The 27,077-nt window shown below is 47.1% G+C and overlaps 2 protein-coding genes and 1 long non-coding RNA gene across 6 annotated transcripts in view; 1 reads left to right on the forward strand and 2 right to left on the reverse strand.

Annotated features, from left to right (window-relative positions):
* Positions 1-4,800, forward strand: part of Ppm1f (protein phosphatase, Mg2+/Mn2+ dependent 1F) — a 31,889-nt gene extending 27,089 nt beyond the window's left edge. For all 4 annotated transcript variants that reach the window (XM_042666203.1, XM_042666202.1, XM_042666201.1 and 1 more), the window contains 3 exons: positions 1,031-1,174; positions 3,184-3,277; positions 4,196-4,800. In XM_042666203.1, the coding sequence (XP_042522137.1) occupies positions 1,031-1,174; positions 3,184-3,277; positions 4,196-4,569 (612 nt within the window). In that variant the 3' untranslated portion in view covers positions 4,570-4,800. The remainder of the gene's footprint in view (positions 1-1,030; positions 1,175-3,183; positions 3,278-4,195) is intronic.
* Positions 4,801-7,003: 2,203 nt separating this feature from the next.
* On the reverse strand, positions 7,004-26,104 carry LOC122095943. The gene is made up of 5 exons (XR_006145228.1): positions 26,094-26,104; positions 18,950-18,955; positions 11,605-11,611; positions 8,965-8,968; positions 7,004-7,073 (listed from the first exon to the last, which is right to left on the reverse strand). It is a non-coding gene; the product is annotated as an uncharacterized LOC122095943 (long non-coding RNA).
* On the reverse strand, positions 16,188-17,648 carry Babam1 (BRISC and BRCA1 A complex member 1). The gene has a single exon (XM_042666277.1). It carries the CDS (start codon positions 17,485-17,487, stop codon positions 16,486-16,488), a length of 1,002 nt encoding a protein of 333 aa, XP_042522211.1. The 5' UTR covers positions 17,488-17,648; the 3' UTR covers positions 16,188-16,485.
* Positions 26,105-27,077: the final 973 nt, after the last annotated feature.

Below are 27,077 nucleotides of genomic sequence, written 5' to 3' on the forward strand. Positions count from 1 at the left end.
GCTCCAGATATCAGCATATCATAAAATACACAAAAATGCAAACTATAGTCAGGTGCTGGTGACTCACATTTGTAATCCTAGGTACTCAGGAGGCTGAGGTCTGGGGATCATAATTTCAGGCCAGCACAGGCAGGAAAGTTCATGAGACTCTCCTCTCCAATAAACTACTCAGAAAAAGTCAGAAATGGTACTGTGGTTTAAGGCTAGAATATTAGCCTTAAGCAAAAAGATGCTCAGGGACAGAGCTCAAGGTACTGTGGTTTAAGTGCTAGAACATTAGCCTTAAGCAAAAAGATGCTCAGGGACAGAGCTCAAGCCCTGAGTTCAAGCCCCAGGGCTGGCACAAAAAAAAAAAAAGCCAACTATGGTCATATAGCAGCTCACATGGATCATGTATAGTGGAATCAACAAACAAGCTTGGCATGGCTCTACCTTCCTGTAATCTCAGTTACTCAGGAGGTATAGGTCAGAGGAACATAATCTAAGGCCATCTCCAGGCAAAAACACCAAGTCTTCCCCCCTCCCCGCCAAAAATATAGAATCATAAAAGCAAAAATGTCTAGTGGCATCACTGTAGTGATAGATCATCTACCTAGCAAATATGAGACTGAGCTCAGACTCCAGTACCACCAAAAATTTTAAATATGCAGATTGTGATCAACACATAGTTCCACTGCTCTAGCTCAGCCCGGTCTCCCTAAGTTGCTAGTGTTCCTCAGGAACATTCTGGAGTCATTTGTAGAAATGAGTCACTAGGTTAAGAAAGAAGAACTCAGAACTGAAGGAGTGCCTTGCTAGGAAGGCATAAGGAACCGAGTTCAAACTCCAGTGCTGTTAAATAGGAAGCTATAGTTCTAATCCTAGTCAGGAGTCTGAAATCTGAGAATCATGATTCAGAACCAGCCCAGGCACATAAGTCCTCCACATTCCTATCTCCAGCTTACCAGCAAAAAGCCAAAAGTGGAAGCTTGGCTCAAATGTAAGAGCACCAGTCGTGCTACATCTCATCCCATCTGGGCTCTCCTTGCAGCGGCTGCAGAGTGGCACCACAGGAGTATGTGCTCTCATTGCCGGAAAGAGCCTGCACATCGCCTGGCTCGGGGACTCCCAGGTTATCCTGGTGCAGCAGGGACAGGTGGTAAAGCTGATGGAGCCACACAAACCTGAGCGACAGGTAAAGAATTCCCTCTGCTCAAGCCCAGGATGTGCTGTATTGGGAACCTAAGTCTGGGGACCTCATCGAGAAAACAGAATGTCAAGGAACCCCAACTGGGTATTGTCAGGGAAAGTTAGGCAGCACAAAGGGCCTTGGAAACTTTCTTGCGTGACCAAATAGACAGAGTTTTGCAAATGAGCCCTTCCTGATAGTCCTTTGGGTCACAGTGATATGGAGCCCAGGGTTCCAGATGAGAATTGGGCCTTCTGACCCAACAGATGGCCCAGGCAGTGGGGCCAGCTCAGCCTAACACATAGGCCTATAATGTGTGCCAGCATGGAATGGCCAACCACAGAGCAAGAACAAGGAGGTGACCTTGCACTGGGGCAGAAGGGCACAAGTCTTGGAACTTCAGTAGACAGACACTACTCTGGGATCCTGGGTTCCTGGTGTCTCACTTGTTTGGGCCTCGGATCCTTACCTGGATGTGAGAGTGACATTGCTGCTTGGACCATGTCTCACAAATGGGATCAGATAGAGAAGCCATGGGCTGGTAGCTCATGCTTGAAATCCTAGCTACTTCAAAAGTCAGTCAGGATAAGAAAGTCCCTGAGACTCTTATCTCCAATTAAACTACTAGAAAACTGGAAGTAGAGCTGTGGCTCAAAAGTGTTGGAGCACTAATCTTGAGTGAAAAAGCTCAGAGACAGAGCTGAAGCCCTTAGTTCAAACCCCACAACCAACAACAACAACAAAAAAAAAATATTAATTTCTCCACAAGCTGAGACAAGGGATCAATTCTAGTGGGAAGGATGTCCAACCTGCCAGAGGGGAGCTTGTCATTCCTACCATGATGTGGGAACCCCACAAGGATGCCCAGTCCTTAGTGCCAGAATCTGGAGAGAGGCTTTGGTTCCCCACAGCCTCTAGTTATTCTGCTCCCGCGTAGGGATGGAAAGGAAGAAGGAGGACTAATGTCTCTGTGTTTCTGGCCAACACTGTCTCCTAGCGTACCAATGTTCTCATAAGCAACTAGTATGGTGCCCCAAGCCCACTCTGAGCATGCAGTGAGTCAGGAAGTTAACTTAAAAAATAGACATGCATGAGCCTCACTCCCATGCCATGTGGGGTACACTCAACTACTGTCACCAGCCTTCAGCTGACAGGTTCCTGTGTGCAAAGCCTTCTTCCATGAGAGAACTCGTAGGACCAATGAGGTTTTCCACAAGATTTTTGTGGCTAGACTGAGACTCTATTGTTGTCTTCTGAGAAGCAGTTAAGGCTGGAGCACTGTGGTCCTCTGGCAAGCAAAGACAGTGCCTGGGGCGAAGCTTGGGAGAAGGAAGAAAGGAATAGGCAGAGGTTTGCCCCTTAGGGCTAGCTAAGGCTTTGTGAGACCTGTGTCATGTGCCATACTTAATTGCCACATGAGCCAGGCACCATTGGTCCATGCCTGTAATCCTAGCTACTCAGAAAGCTAAGTTTGAGGATCAAAGTTTGAAGCTAGCTTGGGCAGGAAAGTCTGTGAGACTCATGTCCATTTAACCACCCCCCCCAAAAAAAAAAAAAAATGGAAGTGGAGGGGCTAGGAAGGTGGCTTAGTGGTAGAATGCTTGCCTTGCATGCATGAGGTCCTGAGTTTGATTCCTCAGCACCATATAAGCAGAAAAAGCCAGAAGTGGCGCTGTGGCTCAAATTGTAGAGCACTAGCCTTGAGCTGAAGAGCTGAGGGACAGCGCCGAGGCCCAGAGTTCAGGCCCCACAGCCAACAGAAAAAAAAAAAAGGAAGTGAAGCTGTGACTCAAGTGGTAGAAAATGAACCTTGAACAAAAAAGGTAGAGACTAGGCCCTGAAGGTTCTGAGTTCAAGCCCCAGTATAGGCACACATTAGAAGGAGAGAGAGGGAAAGGGAGGGAGGGAGGAAAGGAAAAGAAGCTAGCTCAATGTCTTGGTTTATGCAGAGGTATTGGGGCCCCCATCCCATGAAGTCACCCAGGGCCCCTTCACTTATCACTGTCTCCCCACAGGATGAAAAGGCACGAATTGAAGCACTGGGTGGCTTCGTGTCCTTCATGGACTGCTGGAGAGTCAACAGGACCCTGGCTGTGTCTAGAGCTATTGGTAAGGCGGTTACAGACCCTAACCCAGATGCAACCACAGACGCATCCTGTAGTTTAGGAAAGTGTAATGTGCCAAAAAGAATTTGTAGTTTAAGCTGGTCACTGGTAGCTCATGTCTGTAATCCTAGCCATTTTGGAGGCTGTGATCTGAGGATCTCAGTTTGAGATCTCTGAGGATCTCAGCCCAGGCAAAAAAAAAAAAAAATCTGTAAGACTCTTAGCTAAAAAAATGCTGGAAGTGGAGCTGTGGCTCAAGTGGTAGAGCTCTAGCCTTGCATGCAAAGGCTCAGGGACAGTGCCCAAGTCTTGAGTTCAAGCCCCAGGACTGGGACCAAAAAGATAAATAAAAAGAATGTGCAATTGATAGCTGCTCCTGGACTCAATAAAGGTGTGGCCTCCCAATAAACCTCTGATAAATTGAAAATATTGTAAGTACAAAAAGTGTTTAGACCACCTAACCAAGCAAGCGTCAGTCTACAATAGAGTCTTAGAGCCCCTTTCTCTCAAGAGCGTGGGCTGGTGGGAGCTGCATTTTGCAGTCACTTCCCAGGACAGTGACAGAGTTTGTGTCTGTAGCTCAAGAAAGGATCAAAAAGGTTCACCTGCACCAGTGTCCCCCCCATCCTGCTGAGTGTCCAGTCCTCGGCTCCCTCCTCACAGCCTCCCCCAGCCCCCACCCCCAAGCAGGGGAGGACATGGAGAGCTGGAGTGAGAGGCCTCCTCCATGTAGAGACCAGGGGCTGGGCTCACAGCCGTCGTGCTCTACTCTGAGGGAGGTGGGAAGCAGTAAGCAGGGTTGAATAGGAGGATGGTAGATAGCAGATTGGGCTGCATGCCTGCTGTGGTGACAGACATTGAGGTTGGGACCTGGGTGGATGGGAAGAAGCATCTGACACAAGCTCTTCCATCTCCTGCCCAGGGGACGCCTTCCAGAAGCCATATGTGTCTGGGGAGGCAGACGCAGCCTCCCGGGAGTTGACGGGCTCTGAGGACTACCTGCTGCTTGCCTGTGATGGCTTCTTTGATGTGGTCCCCCACCAGGAAGTCGCTGGTCTTGTCCACAGTCACCTGATCAAGCAGAAGGGCAACGGGCTCCATGTTGCTGAGGAGCTGGTAGCTGAGGCCCGAGAGCGGGGCTCCCATGACAACATCACAGTCATGGTGGTCTTTCTCAGGGACCCTCAAGAGCTGCTGGAAAACAGGATCCAGGAGGCAGGGGACTCCCAGGCAGACAGGAGAAGCCAAGACTCGCCCTTTGGCCTCTCAGAACTTGAGATCGACACTACACAGTGAAACTAGATGGTCTAGACCCCCCCCCCCCAGCTCCCCAAACCACCCCTTTTCACCCTTGTGACTCTCCCCTTCAGAGGCCTTAGGACCTGACAGGTAGTTGTGGGCAGGGAGTGCTCACTACACAGCACTTCCCCAGCACCCAAGTTACTCAGGGTGCTTGCTACAGCCTGTCCTAATGACCTCAGAACCACATCATTCAGCAGGTGGATCTCAGTAGAAAGCATAGGAAAACAAAATAAGAAAGACCTCACCAAAGAGCACAGTGGCCTGGGAAGTGGACCAGCTCTTGCCCACAACCTTCCATCAAGGTATAGGTGGGACTAGAGACCATAAGCATCTGGTAGAAACCTGACCAAAGACACAGGGGTGTACATGGATCACTCAGGTGCATCCATGTGGTTCAGGCAGATCCAGGAGGCCCAAGGAACCTTCAAGTATATGCCAGGATAGGTCCCAGCAGAGAGATTGTCCAGTCCAGTTTCTCATGGCTTCTTCATGGTAGCATGGCTGGCACTAAAGAGGGTTGACCGATAAGTCCAGCAGGTCCTGCTTGACCAAGCTGACTTCCCAAAGAGGAGAGAGTGGCTTCCTTAAGAAGGAAGCACACTGTCCCTGGCAGCCCTATGATATGTGGGAACTACTGGACCTCTGGGCCTCTCCTCTTCTCTGGGACATCTTGGGGAGATGAGGCTCTGAGCTCACAGTGACACCTGCATGTGTCTTTTGTTTGTGTCTTTGAATTTATTCCAGGGAAAAGTCTTAATTCAGAAGCAGTATTTCAGGTTCTATCTGTTTTTTGTTTGTTTGTTTTTTCAGTGCCAAGATGACCTATGGTGTCATATAATTTAAGCAGAGCTTAGCATTTATTCTATTCCTTAGAAAACTTAAATATTTACCTTTTTTTTTTTTTACTTTCTTGTGGAAACATTTTTTGCAGTATTACTGATTTTTTTTCATAAATCAGGATTGAAGCAGAAACTTTACCAGGTGGTGTTAATAAGCCACTTAAGTGCCTTAAACTGCTTTGGGAGAGAGGAAAACCACTGGCCCGCCATAGATTCTGACAGACCTGTTGAAGTTCTCACAAAAGCAGCATTTGTTGTGTTAGGAAGACATGACTTGGGCTAGAAACCTTTCTAGAAGTTTTCTTTTTTGTTTTTGTTTTGTGTGTGATGCTGTGCACCCCCAGGAGTCTCTCTACAGTGTTTAGCAGGAGCCATAGCTGTGATAAGCTAGGGTCTGGGCCCAGATTTCAAGGCTCTGGGTGTTTTCCAGGCAAGTCTAGCCAGGTGCTAGGCATTGAAACCATTACTATTTGATTGGGATGTTCCAGAAAGTCTGTGTAATTTCATTGATTTCATTTGGGAAAATGTTTAAGAGGTTCTGGCAAGCTCAAAGGCAGCAGTGTCTCCAGTGGCAGTCTGACATTGTCAGCACAGACCCTTATGTAGGTCTGTGGCTCGTGTCCTTCCCCGCTGGGCTCTGCCCTGTAGCCTGACCAGCCTTAAAAGACACTGGAAAGCTGGACACTGGTGGCTCCCATCCGTTATCCTAGCTACTCAGGAGGCTAAGATCTGAGGATTGTGGTTCAAAGCCAGCCTGGGCAGGAAAGTCTGTGAGACTATTATTTCCAGTTAATCACCAGAAAACTGGAAGTGGCACTGTGGCTCAAGTGGTATAGCGTTTGCCTTGAGCTAAAGAGCTCAGGGACAGCACCCAGGCCTAGAGTTCAAGCCCCACGACTGACCAAAAAAAAAAAAAGACACTGGAAATACTTAAAGGCCTCAAGGAACACATACAATCTGTGAATAGTTAGAAGGATAAGCAAGGAAGCCAGGCATTGAGGAGGAGGCTAGCAGGGCCAGAGATCAATGGGTGCCTTATTAGAGGTTTGGAGAAGGGGGAGAAGCTGAGTTCCCCATGTAGATGATCAAGCAGCCATCTGCAGACAGTGGGAGCCCCAGGAAGCCCTGCAGAGCTGTATGCCAAATGTCTGGGCTTTTTTCTCAGCTCACAAATGGAACAAGTACACAAGTTTTCCCATCCTGAGGCAAGTCCACTGTCCAGCAGGAAGGGAGGGAGCCATCCTTGGTAGGCAGACCACTAGATTCCAAGGAGTTGAGGCATACCAACTCTTTCCCTGTAGAGATGAAGTTTAGGTCTCACAGTCAATGCCCTCCTCAGGGTCTCCTGATAGCATCTTAAAACACATTCATAGCCAGGCACTGGCGGCTCACACCTGTAATCCTAGCTACTCAGGAGGCTGAGATCTGAGGATCATGACTCAAAGGCCAGCCTGGACAGAAAAGTCCAGTTAACCACCAGAAAATCAGGACTGGGGCTGGGACTAGAAGTGGTAGAGCAAAAAATTTCCAGGACAGCTCCTAGGTTGAGTTCAAGCCCCACAAATTGGGTGGGGGGCACAAAAAAAATGACATTTATCCAGAGAATGATTGGCCACCACCAACAACCAGGTGTTTTAGCCTATCTGAAGGCCCTGCTGCCTGTTAGGATGCCATCTGGCACAGGGTTGGGCAAGACACAGAAATGTGGCTCCACTCTTCATTATGGCTCCACCCTGCCCATGACAATGACCTTGACAGAGAAGTATTGGCTTCTGATGTTTTGGGTGGCGTTTTTTGTTGTTGTGGTGGTGGTGGCTTTTTTTATTCTTTGCTCTGCTAATCTTACTCTGTACATTGCTGTTGGAAATAGAGTTTCACTTCATGGAGATAGGAGATCTGGATCATACTGTTTGGGGTATAATTCCCCTAATAGAAGGCTCTGAATGCCTCCCCAGACTCCTGAGTAGGGTTGCTTCGGGATAGGGCTAAACCAGTCCTTTTAGAGGTCTGTGGCTAAGGAAATCTGTACTCTCTCTGTTGAGAACTAGTTTTGTCCTAGCTTCTGGACACAGAGGAGGGCCTTTCATCTTAGCCAGGCTGTGCCAAGTCACCAAGAACCTCCAGCTTCCAAGATTCCTGAGCCACCTCCTCTTCAGGCTGTGGTCCTAGGAGGGTCCCTAGCCAGGACCACTGGTCTCAGCTCTGCCACAAGCTCATTGCATGAGCTGAGCAAATCATTACACCTCTGTAGGGCCTCAGTTTCCCTTTTGTCTGGCACAAGATGTTACATGGCAGTTTGCAGAGGCTCTAACCTGGAGTTTTGGAGGTACGGGGGCTACTCGAGGTGAGCCTGGCACAGCCTGTGGAGAGGTCCCTTCCCCCCACTGCTAGCAGGGAGGGGTGATTAAGTATTATTAGTGTCTATTCTTAAAATTAAGTGGGTTGGAAAAGAATCAAGTTGCAGATGCCAGCACCTTATATGGAGTACAAAAGCTGGAATGGCTCAGACCCTGCTTTCACAGGTACAGCTGATTCCCAGCTGAAGCTTGCAAGGAAGGGGGAAGGGGATCTAGTATTTTAGTCAGAATCCAGGATAGGAAATGCGTGTGTTTTAATGGGCAATGTAGCCATTAAGTCTCAGGCCCCATAGGAGAAGCACAGGTTCTCCAAGGTCTGGAGTTAGCCTTGGACAAGCCCCTTGCCATTGACTGGTTTCCTGCCCTCTTGGGGGCCAGCATGCTTCCCCAGTACATGCCTCCTTTCTGCCATGGTGACTTTGGGTTTGGACACCCTGGCTACCTCAGCAGTATTCCCAGAGCTGTGAGGACAGCTCTACTCAAGCTACTTGGAAGCCAGGTCTGTCCGTAAAATAAGCTGTGTTTCTGGTTTGATCCTGCCTCCATAGCCCAAAGGGGCTGTCCCTGGAGTCCTGTGCTTTCACTAAAGCTCCACAGCTTTGCCAAATGTGCCAAGCTTTGCCATTCACATGCCGTGTGGGCCTTGCCAAGGGCTTGTCTGTGCATGCCTCAGTGGGCTTCCTGGGAGCCATGTTCCAAGACACAAGGAACAGCTCCCCTGGGCTTAGGGACAAGCCCTAAGGTGGAGGGGCCGCTGGGGTGGTCTCCCAGAACCCACTGTTACTTCAGTATCAATAAACCAATTTCTGAGTCTCATCTGGGTCCTTTATTCTTTTGCATCAACTCTCTTGGATGTCCAACTGCTGAGGTATTAGGAGACCATCTGCAAATCTTGTTGAGTGCTTGCCTGCCAGCTGGGCCTGGCCTTCACTCCAAATCCCTGAACCTAAAAGCAGTAGGAGGGTGCTAGGAGAAGGGTGATGTAGCATGACATAGAAGAGACCACAGGAATATCTGTAGTCCTCATTTTAGGAAACTATTATAGAGTCCAGGCATCTTAACACTAAATAAAACCCCCTCCTAGCTTATAGCCAGATGTGGGCCCATATTGTGGATGTAAACCTGAACACATTAAAATCAAAGCACTAAGTATTCCTTCCATTCCCATTCCGGTCTCCTGCCTGGTGCTCTACCCTGCTACATGCAAGGATGTGCTCACTATTATGCCCAGGATGAGCAGCCTGCGGAAACAGGTGCTTCTTGTATTGGACAAGGGCAAAAGCACTGGAGGCAGACTCAGCACACAGGGGAAGCTCAGTTTGCTACAGGACTTAGGAGAGAAAAGGTCCCAAAGTGAGGGTAATAGTATTTCACTGTTGGTGATTGAAATTGTCAGGGCAGCCAGGTAGCTTCACAGAGTCTGGTGGGGACCAGGCCAGGGATATGGAGGTGGGCAACCTTTTCTTGAGATGGCTTCAGATGGAAGGCAGGACTTCGATAGAAGGCAAGGCTCACCATTCCTGGCGAAAAGATCTGGGCCGTCAGGTTTCTTCGTGGCCAGAGGGACTATCCCCTTGAGGCTGCCTGGACAAGTATTGGACACTTGCCTTAGACCATCACAATTGATATTCTTTAAGGAAAACCTTGGACAGCCTACCCACCTACCACATTTTGTTCCAGATCTGTAACCTCCAACAGTGACCTCCAGCCCTCTAACCTCACCCACCTCAAGGTCAGACAGCAGCAACATGGGCTGCAATAGCCTGGGTGCCCAGGAGGGCTTGATCTCATGAAAAACTAGTGCAGTTACACACATGTACAGTCGTGAGGCTATGGCCCTTAGTATGCCTGATGTTCAAGACACTTCAGGGGTCAGTCCTATCGTTTCAAGTCCAAATGACTGAGAAGCCAGTCATGAGATGATCATCCAATCCTTTCAAAGACATTGGCCAACCTTCAGCCATTCTGTTTTCAGCAATTCAATAAGGGATGCTGAAGCAGCACACAAAACCAGCAACCATGTTCCCATTAAGGCAAGATGGAGTTTGGCCTAATCATGGAGATCCAATGTCCCTCCCAGTCCACCAGGGACTAAGCCTTGCCAAGTGGCACTTTTCAGGCCTCTAACTCCAGCTGATATATGGTCCCTTTCTCAAGCAAGGGCAAGAGAAAGCAAAGCAGGAGTCAACAGCCTGCAGGGAGACCTCTTCTTGTGTCTCTGGCCATGCTCAAGCCTCAAAGGACATGGAAAATAGCAAAGAAGCCTTCATGCAACACAGCTCCAAAAAACTGTTCTGAGATGCTCCCCAGAAAATGGGGGCAAAAATGTGTGCCTTGGGCTGAGAAGGTGGCTCAGTGGTAGAGTGCTTGCCTTGCATGTTTGACACCCTGGGTTCAATTCCTCAGCACCATATAAGCAGAAAAAGCCAGAAGTGGCACTGTGGCTCAAGTGGTAGAGCACTAGCCTTGAACTGAAGAGCTGAGGGACAGTGCCCAGGCCCAGGTTCAGGCCCCACAACTGACAAAAAAAAAAAAAAGGAAAGAGAGAGGGGAGGGAGGGAGGGAGGGAGGGAGGGAAGAAAGAGAGGTAAGAAAGAAAGTGTGCCTTCAGATTTAAGGAGACCAGCTCCTCTGAGCCAGTTCACCGAGGCCTCTTGTGCCTTTCCCACTCCCTAGTGCTGTACCACACTATAAACCTTGCCCTGCTCTTCTTTGCCTATGGGTGGCCTCTCTCCCCTTCTACCTCATCTCTCCTAAGCCCCTTCTATTCTAGACAATGCCTGCTACCCACAGCTGAAACCTCCAACCCTGCAGTCCATGCCGTGAGGAAGGCAGCTCTATCTCCATCTGTCTCAGAGAGGCCATCCTAGGGGAAGTGAAGAAATGAGCTCAGGAGATCTGCTGAGATGCAAGTTGTAGTCAGAGCCTGCTACCACGCTTCCCCCACTCCCTGCCACCCACACTTCCATCTGTCCTCCTCCTCCCCCCACCCACTCAGCTCCTCTGAAGCTCCTGGCAGATTCTCCTTTAAGTATATGCTGTTGTATTGTTACCTAATGACTTGTCTCATGCAACTGAATCTCCAGATGGTGATGAGCTCTTCCCTTCCCCCCAACTTTCATGGAGCCTGATTCTCACTCAGGGCCACAGAGAGGGGCTCAAGCTGCCCAATAGCTAGAGGGGGTTCACCCATGTCACTAGCCACCCCATCCTCATGGGGGAGGGAGAGGGACATGTGTTATGTTCTCTGCCAAAAGGGGGTCAAGCTAAGTCCAGCACAGAGAGCTGAGACCACAAAGTGTACTAGGGTAGTCAGAACTGGCATCATGCCCACCAAATTGGAGCTTCAGCCTTGAGAAACCAAACAACAGCCAAGTTCCCCAGGCTAAGGCTGGGGTGGGGCAGAGCCAGGGAAGAGAGAGGCAATAATTCCCACTAGGAAGTCTGATTGATGCCTACCCACCACTATAGCTGCCCTCAGAGTGCGCCACCCACATCTGGCTGCCCCCTTCTAGCCATGCTTACCCCTTCAGCGTCTCTTTGCCGGTCTGAACCATTCAAGGAAGGCCAAGGAGAGGGCTTCAACTAGAATCCTTGGCATACAAAGCCAACTTAGGTCCTGGGGTCAAACTTCAAGTCCTGGAGTTTAGGTGACTAAAGGCCAAAGAGTAGGCCCAGCACTCTAGAGTGCCAGCTATAAGGACTGTTCCACCCCAGTAGAAGGTCCTGAGAAGATACCAGCTCCACTACTGCAGAATGGCCCTACAACCCATCCAGGTAGACCCCTTCTTGGATCACTTTTTTTTTTTTTTGGTTAGTGATGGGACTTGAACTCAGGGCCTGGGCACTGTCCCTGGGCTTTTTCACTCGAGGCTAGCAGCACAGCTCCACGTCCAGTTCCCGGGTGGTTAATTCCAGATAAGAGTCTCATGGAGGGCAGGGAGGAGCTTGAGGGGAGGGAGGAGTTGGGGAGGTGGGGAGGGAAGGGATGGTAGGGGAAAAACAAAGGAGGTAACAATGCTCAATAGGAAACATACTCATTACCTTACTCATGTAACTGTAACCCCTCTGTACAGTATCTTTACAATAAAAAATATATACCAAAAAAAGAGTCTTGGGCTGGGAAGGTGACTCAGTGGTAGAGTGCTTGCCTTGCATGCTCGAGGCTCTGGGTTCGATTCCTCAGCACCACATAAGCAAAAAGAAAAAAGCCGGAAGTGGCGCTGTGGCTCAAGTGGTAGAGCACTAGCCTTGAGCTGAAGAGCTGAGGGACAGCGCCCAGGCCCAGAGTTCAGGCCCCACGACCGGACCCAAAAAAAAAAAAGGTGTCTCATGGGGCTGGGAAGGTGGCTCAGTGGTAGAGCGCTTGCCTTGCATGCCTGAGGCCCTGGGTTCAATTCCTCAGCACCACATAAGCAAAAAGAAAAAAGCCGGAAGTGGCGCTGTGGCTCAAGTGGTAGAGCTGAAGAGCTGAGGGACAGCGCTCAGGCCCAGAGTTCAGGCCCCACGACCGGACCAAAAAAAAATACCACACAAGTGGGTCCTCGTGGCTATAATTCTACCTACTCAGAAGGCTGAGATCTGAGAATTGCAGTTTGAAGTCAACCCTAGGCAGGCAAATCCTTGACACGCTTAACTCCAATTAGCCAGCAAAAAACCAGAAGTGGAGCTATGGCTCAAATGGTAGAGTGCCAGCTTTGAGTCAAAAAGCTAAGAGACAGGGCACAGGTCCTGAATTCAAGCCCTAGAACTGGCAACACACACACACACAAATGTGCAATCTAGTATCACCTGATATTACCTCAAAATATTATCAAACATTATCTAGACAATGAATTATTAGATGAATTTCTCTAGTAATACTGTGTTCTGGGTATAATGGCTGGCTCTGAAGTCATGCAGAGGCTGGTATAGGAGATCATGTAAGGGGAAGACTGACGTCAGTGTGTACTGCACTGTTGTCCATCCTTTCCCCCATGGAAACCATCAGACTTGTACATCTGGACAATGAAGTGAGAGTAAAATGGCATCTTTTTTCAATTTCTGTTTCCTTGATTCCCTGAGATGTTATCTGTGTCTGTTTTGTGTGTTGCTAATCTTGATGCTAGATACATTATAAGGAAAGGAGATGCATTTGGCTTCAAATTCTGGAGGTTCAAGAGAGTGGTGTTACATCTGGCAACAGTCCCTAACCACAATCACAACATGGCAAAGCAGCAGCAGAGGGAGAGGGCTGTGGGCTCACATTATAACAAACCTAGTCTTACAGTAATTAATCCAGTCATGCCATATCTAACCCATTCTCTGATACTTCACATTCATCAGCCCCAATAGTGGAGCCCCCTAAACTAATTATCTATCCCAAAGGCCCCTTTCAACTCAGTATTCTATTGGGGAATTAGCCTCAATTTGACTTTTGATGAGGACTTACCAACACTGAAATCATAGAAGAGGCTGAGCATCTTATGTGCATTGACCACTGAGTGGCTTTTGTTTAATACTAGGAATGGAGTTATTTCTAGTTCTGTTCTTACCTCTTAAAAAATCACATGGAGGAGCTGGGAAGGTGGCTTAGTGGTAGAGTGCTTGCTTTGCATGCATGAGGTCCTCAGCACATAAGCAGAAAATGCCGGAAGTGGTGCTGTGGCTCGAGTGGTAGAGTGCTGGCCTTGAGCTGCAGAGCTGAGGGACAGCGCCCAGGCCTAGAGTTCAGGCCCCACGACCTACCAAAACAAACAAACAAACAAAAAACAAAAACAAAAAAAAACACGATGGAGGGCCACATGCAGATTTCTGTAATCCTAGCTTTTTTTTTTTTTTTTTTTTTTGCCAGTCCAGGGGCTTGAACTCAGGACCTGGGCACTGTCCCTGAACTTCTTTTGTTCAAGACTACTTCTGGCTTTTTCTGTGTATGTGGTACTGAGGAATCAAACCCAGGGCTTCACGAATGCTAGGCAAGCACTCTACCACTAAGCCACCTTCCCAGCCCTTAATCCCAACTTCTTACAAGATGGCAGTAGGAATGACTTCATTCTAATGCTAGCTCAGACAAAAGTACCAAGACTATATCAGAAACAAAGAACTGGGCATCAGTGGTTCGTGACTGTAATACTAGCTACACAAGAGACAGTTTGAAGCCAGCCTGGGCAGGAAAGTCTGTGAGATTCATCAATTAACCATCAAAAAGCCAGAAATGGAGCTGTGGATCAACTGGTAGAATTCTATCCTTGAGTGAAAAGCCTTAGGAACAGCACACAGAACCAAGATGTGTGTATGTGCACATGCGCACATACACAAACTAAAAGCAAAAGGGTAAGTCAAGTGGCTGACAGTTTGCTTAGCGAAAGTTCAATCCTAGTACTGCAAAAAAAAAAAAAAAAGGTGGGGGAGGGGAGGGAAGGGGAAGGAGTTATAGAAATCTCTCTCATCCTAAGGGATTCTTTTTCCCAACTGAACAGTAGAGCTATGCAGTTTTGTAGTTTTTATGTAGCTATCAGCTATTGGACTATATAGTCTCTTCAGGCTGGGGATATGTTCATCTCTGTCTTTAGCCTAGAACAAAGAGTCTATATTGAATGTACTTGTGCTGGATGAATTGTGCGACTCACCAGATCAGTATGCAGAGTCCTACCAAGACAGCACAGCTTCCACTTGGCAGTAGGCTGTGTGGCAGGCAGGGGGACAGAAAGCAAAGGCCTGGTTCAAACTGCACTTGGGACCTTCACCTGGGAGGTGATCTTCACCTGTATTTTCTCATCTGTGAGGATGGTGACAGTCCCTTTGTAGGGTTAGGGTGAGGACTGAATTACATGTGGAAGTGGTGGCTATTTTTTTACTCCATCTCTGAAGTTCTAGGATGTATTCCACAGACCAAACATTAGGTATTGCACCTAAGGTTGCTATCTGCCAGTAAGATGCAGAAGTACCAAAACAGAGGCCTACAAGAAAGAAAAGATACATCCTATCAAGTCAGAATTCTGACTAAAAGGTCAACATGTGCCTTTGATTTTCTATTGTACCTGTAGTGGTAGTTTATTTTTTAATTTCCCTCTCAATATACTTTTTAATCATTTACTTGTTATTATAAAGATGTACAGAGGGATTACATAACTCAGGTAATGAGTACATTTCCATTTGTTACAGTGTCTTCTAACAAGTGTCTTTTTGTTTGACCAAGGCATAAATTTGGACACTACATTTTAATGTTGAGCATCTGAGAATTATTGTAATGTGTAGGGACAAGATCAAGATAAATTCATAGAAATTACAATCTTCCTCCCTTTTTTTTTTTTTTTTTGTCTCTCGTGGGGCTTGAACTCGGCCTGGGCGCTGTCCCTCAGCTCTTCAGCTCAAGGTGAGCGCTCTACCACTTGAGCTACAGCGCCACTTCCGGTTTTCTGATGGTTTATTGGAGATAGGAGTCTCACGGTCTCTCCTGCCCGGGCTGGCTTTGAACCGCGATCCTCAGATCTTAGCCTCCTTAGTAGCTAGGATTACAGGCGTGAGCCACCAGCGCCCGGCAATCTTCCTCCCTTTGCTCCCAATCTGCTGATGCCCTAACGTGTCACTGAAACACCTGAAATGACTTCTTGCTTTAAGCTAACTGCCTAACGTAACCCGTACCAATGACTTCCAGTGGGTGGGGACTCATTTCCTACTGCATCCTAGACAATGTCCTGCTGACTCTTTATATCCAAAATTCACTTCATCCTAAAGACTGGTGTCACCACCCACTACCCAAGTACTCAACAAAAAAACCTAGGAACTGCCTCTACCCACCTCCCCTGACCCTGCCCATTTAGCTTCTTCTTTCTGTTCCTCCAAATACTCTTAAAGGAGGTCTACATAATTTATTGTCCAAGTTATGACAGCTAGTAGAGTGAGCAAGGCATTATTAATGATTGACCTGGGACAACAGGCAAACACCAAGATAATCTGACCATGGGGCTGGGAAGTTGGCTCAGTGGTAGAGCGCTTGCCTTGCATGCCTGAGGCCCTGGTTCGATTCCTCAGCACCACGTAAGCAAAAAGAAAAAAGCTAGAAGTCGTGCTTTGGCTCAAGTGCTAGAGTGCTAGCCTTGAGCTGAAGAGCTGAGAGACAGAGCCCAGGTCCAGAGTTCAGGCCCTACAACCGGACCCGGAAAAAAAAAAGATAATCTGACCTGACAACACATGACCAGAGACCATCAGGCACTGATGTAGTAACCAAAAACACAATATGGCCTAAATGTCCACCAAATCTCATTCAAGTGTTTGAAAATGCTGTCCCTGAATAATTTCAGAAAATTTTAATAGAAAAAAATAAATTATGTAGGAAATCTACATAATTAGAAACGTTTTGAAATTTTGGAAAAATAGGCAAAAATTTAAAATAAATGATGTTAAATGACAAAAGCACATACTCTTAGCCTTGTTTTTTTTCAAATTTTTAATTTTTTGAGATACTCAAGAGATAGTTTTATGACAAAAAACACACAGGGAGAACAAGAACTATAACTGACAAACTTGGAGTGAGTGTGGCCTGGGAAAAAATGAGGGATGGGTGCCAGGAGCCCGTGGAGGCCTCCTGGAATCCTGGGTTTCATTCCAGGACCTCCCCTAACCCCAAGCACTCTGAGGGCCTTGTGGAACATCTAAAGAGGATACCCATAAGTTCAATTTAAGAAGAGGGACTTAAGAACCAGGGTAAAAGTACAAGGATGAACTCGGAAGGTTCAGACAGTGGCCTCGCCCTCGCCAGTAGTTTCCTCATCCTCCTCCAGCAAGCTGTAAGAGGCGTGGCTCTGGCAGGGTCGCTGAAGAGGATGAGCTAACAGCTTCGCCATGCAGTTGTGCAACTCCAGGGCCGGCCCAGCTAGAGGTACTTCGTATTTATAGCTGGTACCCTTGGTATCCAGGCTGCCCATGAAGGCGAACATGTCCTTCCAACTCATCTCCTCCTCCCTCTCGTCGGTGCCGTTGTGGATGTATACAACGTCGAAGAAGAAATATGGGCACTGGAACATTTTCTTCATGGGCTCCGTCAGGGCGAATTGAGGCTGGCAGGGCGGGCGGCTGTAGACAAGGATGGTGCGGACCACATAAGGAGGCGGAATGGTCTGCACATTCTCGGTGACAGGCAGCTCGGTCTTCTGCTGGATGAGGCTGAGGAGGCCTTCGAGATTGAATGTGGAGCAAGACGCCGTCTCCAGGTCGTAGAGGCAGCTGCAGAGCTCGCGGGGGTCAGAGGTCAGGCCGGACAGCCAGGCCGAGTCGTCGTTCACCACGACCAGCGCAAACTCGTGGCTCTTATCGATCTTATGTTTGGTGCGCACGAACATCTCTATCATTTTCTGAGAGACATTGAGGGCATTGGTCTTGGAGCCGTTGAATGACTCCAGCTTCGGTAGCGACATTTCCTCAGATAGGTCCAGGCAGATGATCACCTTTTCTGGACAGTTGACCCTTGGTGTACGAATTTGGACCTCGGGGGCTGGCGGGGGTACAGCCCAGGGCTTGGGGCCCGCTCCCGCTGGACTGGGGGTCCCATCCTCAGCACTGGCCGCCTCACCTTCACCCTCACTGCGGCTGCCGACACTGGCCTGCGCCCCGAGTCCCCGGTCCTCGGCGCCCTCAGGGTTGGAGCGCGTTCGGGGGCGTGGCTCGGCGGATTGCTCTTCCTCCTCTCCCTCTTCCTCCTCCTCTTCGGTATGAATGCTGGGCTCTGCCACTTCCATAGCTTCCGAGTGGCAGGACGGAGCAGGGAACGTGGAAGCCAAGAAACTCTGGTAACAGACCCGCAGTCAGAGTTGCTCTAGGAAGTCGCCATCTTTGGCCGGAAGTTGTACTGCGGTCGCAAGGCTTCCTGGGAAATGTAGTTCAGCGCGACCTCAAGACGCGCACGCGCAGAGTGATGAAGCCAGGAGACTATCGAGAGGGAGTTTGTTTGTTTGTTTGTGCTAGTCCCGGGTCTTGAACTCAGGACCTGGGCACAGTTGTGCTCAAAGCTAGCGCTCTACTACTTGAGCCACTGCTCCACTTCCAGCTTTTTTTTTGGGGGGGGGCGTTATTTGGAGATAAGAGTGGCATGGACTTTCCTGCCCGGGCTGGCTTCGAATTGCAGTTCTCAGAACTAAGCCTTCTGAGTAGCTAGGATTACAGGTACGAGCCATCAGTGTGCAGCAAGTTTTAAAGATACGTTTTTCAAATAAAGTGTATCCAAGTATACAAAGAAAAATACTTAATGTTTCAAATATATACATGTGTGTATATATACACATATGTTTGTGTGTTTCGTATGTATATATGTAAATTTCAAAAAATAAAATGGATTCTCATTCACAAATGTTTGCTGAGCCCCATTTAGATCACACAGAAAGAAGACCCTTCTTGGGTTTGAGCGGTATCATTAGGCGTTAAGGAGTAAGCAGGGAGCAGAGAGAACCAAGCAAGAACTTAGGAGGCTTGGTTGCTTGACCAGATCTGATCTGAAAGAGGGAGGCCATGGAACCTGGGGGCTTGAGAACTAAGAGACAATGGCACAGGGCGGCTAGAAGGAGGCATGGAACAGACCAAAGGGCTCATGTCAGTAGTTGGGGCTTTTGGGGTGAGTAGCATTAAGGACTCAGGATTTTGCACTTGATAGCAGATACTTTACAGATTAAGCCACACCTCCAGCTCTTTTTATTTTCCTTATTTTTCCTTAAATAAGGCTCAGGTGGGCCTAGACTGAAGTCTCCTATTTATACTTCCCAAGAAGCTGGATGACAGATGTGTGCCATCATGCACAGAACAGTTCTTTTACCTGTTGAGATGAGGACCTCAAAATGTCTTTGCCTAGCCGGGCCTTGAATCACAGTCCTCCAGATCTCAGCCTCTCAAGTAGCTAGGATTATAAACAATCACAACCAGCTATGTTTCAAGCTGCTAACAGATCTTTACTGAGGAATGGTTTAATAATTTTTTTTCAGAGCTCCCTTTGTTAACCAAGAATAAAAGGGGATTCTCAGACCAGGGAATCTAGGGATCAGAGGGAGGTTGACAAACTCCCTGAGGAAAAACCAAGAAGCCTAGAGCTGGGGTAGGGGTGCTGTGAGTCACAAGTGAAGTAGAACTGGCAACAGCATCTCATCTATTCACAAACATAACAAATGTCCATTTACATTGAATTTGGTGGATAAGACCTGCGATGGTTTACACAAGAAACTGACAGATCCTAAGAAGAGCAAGGATCTGGGCCATGGGTGAGTATTCAGTCATACGTGAGTTGAAGGCAGCATCTCATTGCTTAAAAAGGGAATTGGAACAACATTCTGGGCAAAGGGAACAGCAAATTGAGGGAACAGCTAGTGCTGAAGGGACAGCTTATTGCCCTCTGCTTTGCTGTGGCTCCTACACTACATTCCTTGCAACCTAGTTTTGGGATCTATATGTCTGAAGCTTGGATTTTTCCTGGAAGCTGCTCAGATTCAGAGAATGCCAAACTAGAGATGCTGAAAAGTCTTGGAAAGGAATTGTAAGGATTCCATGTATAGATACACCTGTAGATACATCTGAGATGGGACAAAGCCTAAGATCTAGCACAACTAATCTGCAGACTTTCTTGGAGGAGATGGAGACACTCTACCTCTTGATTTAGATATTTGTGACATATGTGTTCAAATTTATTAGATTGTCCACATAAGTACAGATCACTGTTTGTGAATTATACCTCCATAAAGCATAAAATGGTGCCAGATGTAGTTGGCAAATACCTGTAATCCCAGCACTTGGGAGGTGGGAGGTGAAAGGATTGTGAGTTCAAAGTCCAACTGGGCTCCATAGCAAGACCCTGTCTCAAAAAAAATGTTAAAAAAGAAAAAATTACAGTATGTTGAAAATGAACTATATAACTGTGTGTAGGGATGGGAGGGGGAAACTAGGAAAAAACCAAAACGGGGTGACATTGCCCCAAAAGAAATGAAATCCCTGTGTATATCACCTTTACAACACAATAAAAATTTTAATTAAAAAGCCACTCAGACCAGATGTCAGTGGCTCAGCTAGCTAATCAGAAGGCTGAAGATGACGATTTGAAGCCAGCATGGAAAGGAAAATTTATGAGACTTTTATCTCCAATTAATCACCAAAAAGCCATAAGTGGAGCAGTGGTAGAGTGCCAGCCTTGAGCAAAAAAGCTAAGGGAACAGTGTCCAGGCCTTCAGTTTGGAATCTGGAGTTCTCCTCATAGAGTCCCTGCAGCCACAGGTGAAGCTTTTTTTTTTTTTTTTGTCGGTCGTGGGGCTTGAACTCTGGGCCTGGGCGCTGTCCCTCAGCTCTTCAGCTCAAGGCGAGCGCTCTACCACTTGAGCTACAGTGCCACTTCCTGTTTTCTGGTGGTTTATTGGAGATAGGAGTCTCACGGTCTTTCTTGCCCGGGCTGGCTTTGAACTGCGATCCTCAGATCTCAGCCTCCTGAGTAGGTAGGATTACAGGCGTGAGCCACCAGCGCCCGCTTAAAGCGAACATTCCTGAGAATAGGCAGTAGGCCCATAATAGTGGTTAGAGTGAAGTCAGTAAGCAATGGTAGTTGTTAGGAGTGAAGTCATGGTTATTGGCAAGATAACTATACTGACTGCTGCCTTTTGTTTGCCCAGCCCAGGGCTGGAGAGGCTGAGACAAAGGCAATTGTCCTTGTGACTCCACAGTCATTGAAATCTCAAGTTTGTGGCTCCTAGGCATCAATCAGGCTATCTCCTTTGATAGATTCAGAAGTAAATGTTCCCACCTTTGGTTATGACCTGCTGTAGATAGAAAACAAGATGTCAGAGGTGTGTGTGTGTGTGTGTGTGTGTGTGTACTGCCCATTTGGCTGAGTAGATTCTTTTTTTTTTTTTGTCAGTCATAGGGCTTGAACTCAAGGCCTAGGTGCTGTCCCTAAGCTTTTTTTTCTCAAAGCTAGTGTTCTACAGTACCACTTCCAGTTTTCTGGTGGCTAATTAGAAATGAGTCTCACAGACGTTCCTCCTCAGGCTGGCTTTGAACCTAATCCTGAGATCTCAGCCTCCTGAGTCACTGGGATTACAGGCATGAGCACCCAGCTGGCTGAATGCAGATATAAACAGAACAAATCTCTTAGAAATCAAACTCGTATGTGTACACTAGCAGTTAGTCTTCAGCATGATTTTTTTTTTTTTGGGGGGGGGGGTCCGGTCATGGAGCCTGAACTCTGGGCCTAGGCACTATCCCTCTGCTCTTCAGCTCAAGGCTAGCGCTCTACCACTTGAGCCACAGCGCCACTTCTGGCTTTTTTTTCCTGCTTATGTGGTGCTGAGGAATCGAACCCAGGGCCTCATGCATGCAAGTCAAGCGCTCTAACACTGAGCCACCTTCCCAGCCCCAGAATGATTTTTTTAAATCTCACATCTTGGGATATGATTAGTTGGTCAGTTCAGAAGTAAATGTAGGGCTGGGAAGGTGGCTCAGTGGTAGAGCACTTGCCTTGCATGCCTGAGGCCTTGGGTTCGATTCCTCAGCACCACATAAGCAAAAAGAAAAAAGCCGGAAGTGGCGCTGTGGCTCAAGTGGTAGAGTGCTAGCCTTGAGTTGAAGAGCTGAGGAACAGTGCCCAGGCCCAGAGTTCAGGCCCCACGATCGGACCCAAAAAAAAAGAAGTAAATGTAGAACAAAACAGAGAGCATGCAGCAGGATGTGTGGTGTGTGGTGTGATAGACCAAGGGTTTTGAATGCTACAATGAGGGTATAGTCTCTGTTCTGTGGAAACAACAAACCTCCCTTGGCTCCATGTGCGGAGCAGGAAAACAGGAGTGTTCACACACTAGAAGAGCTCTCTGCGCCCTCTGTGGTCTGAGATGGTGTGTGTAACCTGTATTATCCAATGAACAATCAGCAGGTAAATAAGAATATCTAAGCTATTTACACTGATCTTCCCCACTTATTTGCACAAAACATACAAGACTCTTAGTGGAAGCCAGATGCTGGTGGCTCACACCTATTATCCTAGCTACTCAAAAGGCTAAGATCTGAGAACCTTGGTTCAAATACAGCCTGGGCAGGAAAGTCTATGAGATTCTTATCTCCAGTTACCCACCAAAATACTGAAAGTAGAGCTATGCCTCAAGTGGTAGCACACTAGCCTTGAGCAAAAATTCTCAGGGACAGTGCTCAAACCCTGAGTTCAAGCCCCAGGTCTAGCAAACACACACACACACACACACACACACACACACACACACACACACACACACACACACACACACACATAGAATGACATTGCCTATATTGTGGTATGGGGAACTGGGATGATAGAGGGCTCTTGGGTAAGAGATAAAAAGAATAAAAAGATGACAGGTTCAGGTGGAGATTTATGGTGAGAGATCATATAGTTGGGAGAGAGCAGGACACTTAGTTGTGAAGATGAGGAGCTACCTGGGTGGAGCGTGTCATGTAAGAAGAGTGAGACAGCCATCTTTGTTGTCTGTCCAATTTCTCTTCCTTTCTTCTTTTCTTTCTTTTTCCTTTTCTGTGCTGGTCCGAGGGCTTGAACTCAGGGCCTGGGTGCTGTTTCTTTTGCTCAAGGCTAGAGCTCTATCACTTGAGCCACAGCACCACTTTTGACTTTTTCTGAGTAGTTTTTGGAGAGAAGGATCTCAGAGACTTTTCTGCCTGGGCTGGTTGTGAACTGCAATCTTCATATCTCAGGTTCCTAGGTAGCTAGGATAACAGGTGTGAGCTACCAGCGCCCAGCTTTCTCTTTTCCTTTATAAATGTTGGAAAAGCCCTGATTTGGCTGAGGTGTGGACCTCTCACACATGTGATTAAGCAGATTTACCTTTTTTAGGTTACAAGTATAAATCTGATTGGTATAAGACATTATGGTGGTCATTTTTCTTGACATGAATAAAATGTGATAGGCATGTGATCCAGTATCCTAATGGTAGATGAGAGGAAGACTTCTGACCCCTTTTAACGGTCTTTTTTTTTTTTTTTTGCATTAGTCATTTTTGAGATAAGGTCTTTATGCCCTGGACTGCAATCCTCCTATTTATGTTTCCTAGCATCACAGAAATAAAAGGTGTGTGCCACCATATACAGTCATTGTGTCATCCCCATAGCTGGACTGACAGGTATAAACTACTGCACCCAACCACTGGTCAAGATGGAGTCTTGTAAACTTTTTTTTCTACCTTGGCTTCCCTCCAGACATGATTCCCCAATCTCTCAAGTAGCTAGAATTGATTACAGGCTTCAGCCACTGTGCCTATATGGTTTCTTAATATTAAGAATGAGGGGTCTGGGGAGGTGGCTCTGTGGTAGAGTGCTTGCCTTGCATGCATGAGGTCCTGGGTTCGATTCCTCAGCACCACAGAAGCAGAAAAAGCCGGAAGTGGCGCTGTGGCTCAAGTGGTAGAGCACTAGCCTTGAGCTGAAGAGCTGAGGGACAGCGTCCAGGCTCAGAGTTCAGGCCCCACGACTGGAAAAAAACATATTAAGAATGAGGAAGTGGTACTATGACTCAAATGGTAGAGTGCTAGTTTTGAGCTGAAGAGCTGAGGGACAGTGCCCAGGCCCAGAGTTCAAACCCCACAACTGACCAAAAGAAAAAGTATTAGGCTGGGAATGTGGCTCGGTGATAGAGTGCTTGCTTGGTATGCACGAAGCCCCAGATTGGATTCCCCAGTACCACATAACAGAAAAGGCTGGAAGTGGTGCTGTGGCTCAAGTGGTAGAGTGCTAGCCTTGAGCAAAAAGAAGCTCAGGAACAGTGCCCAGGCCCTTAGTTCAAGCACCAGGACTAGCAAAAAAAAAAAAAAAAGAGAGAGAGAGAGTACACCCTCCTCAAATAGATGATCCTTGTCTGTCTTTGAATTATGTGTACCATGTGTTCTGAACTGTTGTAACAACTTCATAGTAGCCTGAGGAAAAGGAGAAAAGATTAATTTTGGCTCACAGTTTTCCGTCCATGGTTTATTAGCCCTGTTATTGTGGGCCTGTGTTAAGGTAGAACATCAGGGTTGAAATGGTATTGTGGATAAGAACTGATTACCTTATGGTAGCAAGGAAGTAGGGCCCAAGACAAATGCAGTCCTCAAGAACATGCCTGGAGTTTACCTACTTTCTTCAACTAGGCCTTACATCTAAAAGATTTTGGTTTTGTTTTTTAACCACTTCTCAAGAATGCCACCAAATTCTTAATCCATCAGTGGATTAACCAATTGATTAAAGTGAGTAACCTTATAATCTAATCACCTCTCCAAGGGTTGATACACCCATTGGGAATCAAGTCTTCAATAGATGAGCTTTTTTTTTTTTTTTTGAAAACTTCATATCCAAACCCTAACAGTAGAGTTAGATGAGGTCATGAGGATGGGTCTTCCTATGATGGGACTAGGGACTTTATAAGAAAAGGAAGAGAGATATGAGTTGTCAGGCTTCCCCTCAGCCCATGCCATTTGATACCTTTTACCCTGTTGTGATGCCACAGGAAGGCCCTCATCAAGTGTGATCCCTTGGCTAATACAGTGCCAGTGCACAGAGGGGAGCAGAATCTTAAAAACAATAAAGAAGCAGAGCTAGCCCCTCACCTATGCTAGATGAGACAGTCTTTCCTGTTTATACCAATTTGAAAAGGCCAGGACTAGAATGATATAATTGAGCACCTAAGACAAAATATTTAAGCAAGTGTTCATTGCCAGATGCTAACACCTACATTTGCAAGACTCTGAGATTGAGTAGGGTCTCCTTAACTGTTGTACCCAAGGTACTTCATTTGCCTTACACTAGTCCATTCCTTGTTTGTTCCAGGACTTTCTTTTTTTTGGGGGGGGGGTCCAGTCGTGGGGCCTGAACTCTGGCCCCACTCTGAACCCTGGGCGCTGTCCTTCAGCTCTTCAGCTCAAGGCTAGCGCTCTACCACTTGAGCCACAGTGCCACTCCCGGCTCTTTTTTCTTTTTGCTTATGTGGTGCTGAGGAATCGAACCCAGGGCCTCAAGCATGCAAGGCAAGCACTCTACCACTGAGCCACCTTCCCAGCCCCTGTTCCAGGACTTTCTAAACTGACAGCTGAGAGCTTCTAATTGTCAAGAGAAGGAGAAATGAACTTAAGAAATGGACAGAAAGGCACTGGGAAGGTGGCTCAGTGGTAGAGTGCTTGCTTTGCATGCATGAGGCCCTGGGTTCTATTCTTCAGCACCGCATAAGCAGAAAAAGCTGGAAGTGGGACTGAGGCTCAAGTGGTAGAGCCCTGGTCTACAGCTGAAGAGCTAGGGGACAGCGCCCAGGCCCAGAGTTCAGGCCCCACAACTGACAAAAAAAAAAAAGCAATGGACAGAAAGAGGACCCAGAAAGAGAAGTAGCGATAAACTGTTCTGAGGCCAGGTACTGCTGGCTCACACCTGTAATCCTAGCAATTGAAGAAGGCTGAGATCTGAAGATCACAGTTCAAAATCAGCCCTAGAAGGAAAGTCCATGAGTTTCTTACCAATTAGCCAACAAAAACTCAGAAGCTGTGGCTCAAGCACTATCCTTGAGCAAAAGAGATCAGGAACAGTGCCTAGGCTCTGAGTTCAAGCCCCAGGTTTGGTACACACACACACACACACACACACACACACACACACACACACTCACACACGAACTGCTCTCTTTGGGCCACAACAACTTTATATAATAATGGGATAAGAGACCTAATATCAAAAGAATTAACCTCCAGATTTGCAAGAGTACTTGTCTTATTTTCATAATTTTTCTTGATTGTGTTACTATGTTTACATTCGCCCCCTCCCTAACCAAAACATTCCCCCTCAACCATTTAGTAGAATGTTTTAATTCTAAAGTACTTAGTAGCATGTTCGTTGATTTTAATTTTTATTTATACATTTGTTAACTTGTGTTGTGACCAGAGATTTTGACCTGTGCATTTTCTGCTTATTTGGATTGATTACTTAATGTGAAGTCAGGCACCAGTGTCTCATGCCTGTAATCTTAGTTACTCAGGAGGCTGAGATCTGAGGATCATGATTTGAAACCAGCCCGGACAGAAATGGCCATATGTTTCTTATCTCCAAGTTACCACCAGAAAACTGGAAGTGGCACTGTGGCACAAGTGGCAGAATGTTAGCCTTCAGCAAAAATGCTCAGGGACAGAGCCCAGGCACTGAGGCTGAGCCCCATGACCCCCCCCCCCCCCCGCCAAAAAAAAAAAAAAACAAGCAAAGCCACCTTTACATGTCCAGTTAAGTACCCATTTTTGTAAATGTCACAGAGACATTCAAGGTGGTGGTGATATATTTTATCTAGGTGTAGAACTCAGCTTTAAAAAAAATATGATGCTGAATATTGAACCCAGGGCCCTGCACATGGTAGGCAAGAGCTCTACTGATGAGCTACATCCCCAGACCCCAGCATGTTTTTGTGTCTTAATAATTGTTTGTGTGTATATATATGTGTTTGTATATGTGCATGCCAGTCCTGGGACTTGAACTCAGGGCCTGGGCAATATTCCTAAGCTTTTGTGCTCAAGGCTAGTGCTCTACCACTTTGAGCCACAGCAGCATTTCCAGCTTTTTGGTAGTTAATTGGAGATAAGAGTCACGGACATTGCTGGCCAGGCTGGCTTCAGACCACAATCCTCAATACATCATCCTGAGTAGCTAGGATTATATGAGTGAGCTACTGGTGCCCAGTGGATCTCATTTTTGCCTGGGGTGGGCCTACAACTCAGGCTACTACCTTTTCCTTTTTTGGGGGGGGGGGTCCGGTTGTGGGGTCTGAACTCTGGGCCTGGGCGCTGTCCCTCAGCTCTTCAGCTCAAGGCTAGCGCTCTACCACTTGAGCCACAGCACCACTTCCAGCTTTTTTCTTTTTGCTTATGTGGTACTGAGGAATCGAACCCAGGGCCTCATGAATGCAAGGCAAGCACTCTACCACTGAGCCACCTTCCTAGCCCTACCTTTGCCTTCTGAATAGCTGGGATTACAGGTCTAAGCCATCACAATCAACTTGTTTTTGAGACAAACTCTTTTACTTAAGTTTTTATTTTTTTGTTATTATAAAGGTAATATACAGAGTTAAATAAGTCATGGAAAGAGTACATTTCTTTTTGGACAATGTCACCCTTCTTAATTTGTTTTTGCCCAAGCTGGCCTCAAAATTTAATCTATCTATGTCTCCTTTGTAAGTGGGATTACATGTTTAAAACACCAGGTCATTTCACAATGCCTCTGTGTGTGTGTGTGTGTGTGTGTGTGTGTGTGTGTGTGTGTGTGTGTGTGTGTGTGTTTGCGGGCGTGTGTCCACATGCACAGAGGTGTGTGTATGTAACCATAG

Source organism: Dipodomys spectabilis, unplaced genomic scaffold (genome assembly GCF_019054845.1).
Source record: "Dipodomys spectabilis isolate Male_0828 unplaced genomic scaffold, ASM1905484v1 ptg000363l, whole genome shotgun sequence".
Lineage (NCBI taxonomy): Eukaryota > Metazoa > Chordata > Mammalia > Rodentia > Heteromyidae > Dipodomys > Dipodomys spectabilis.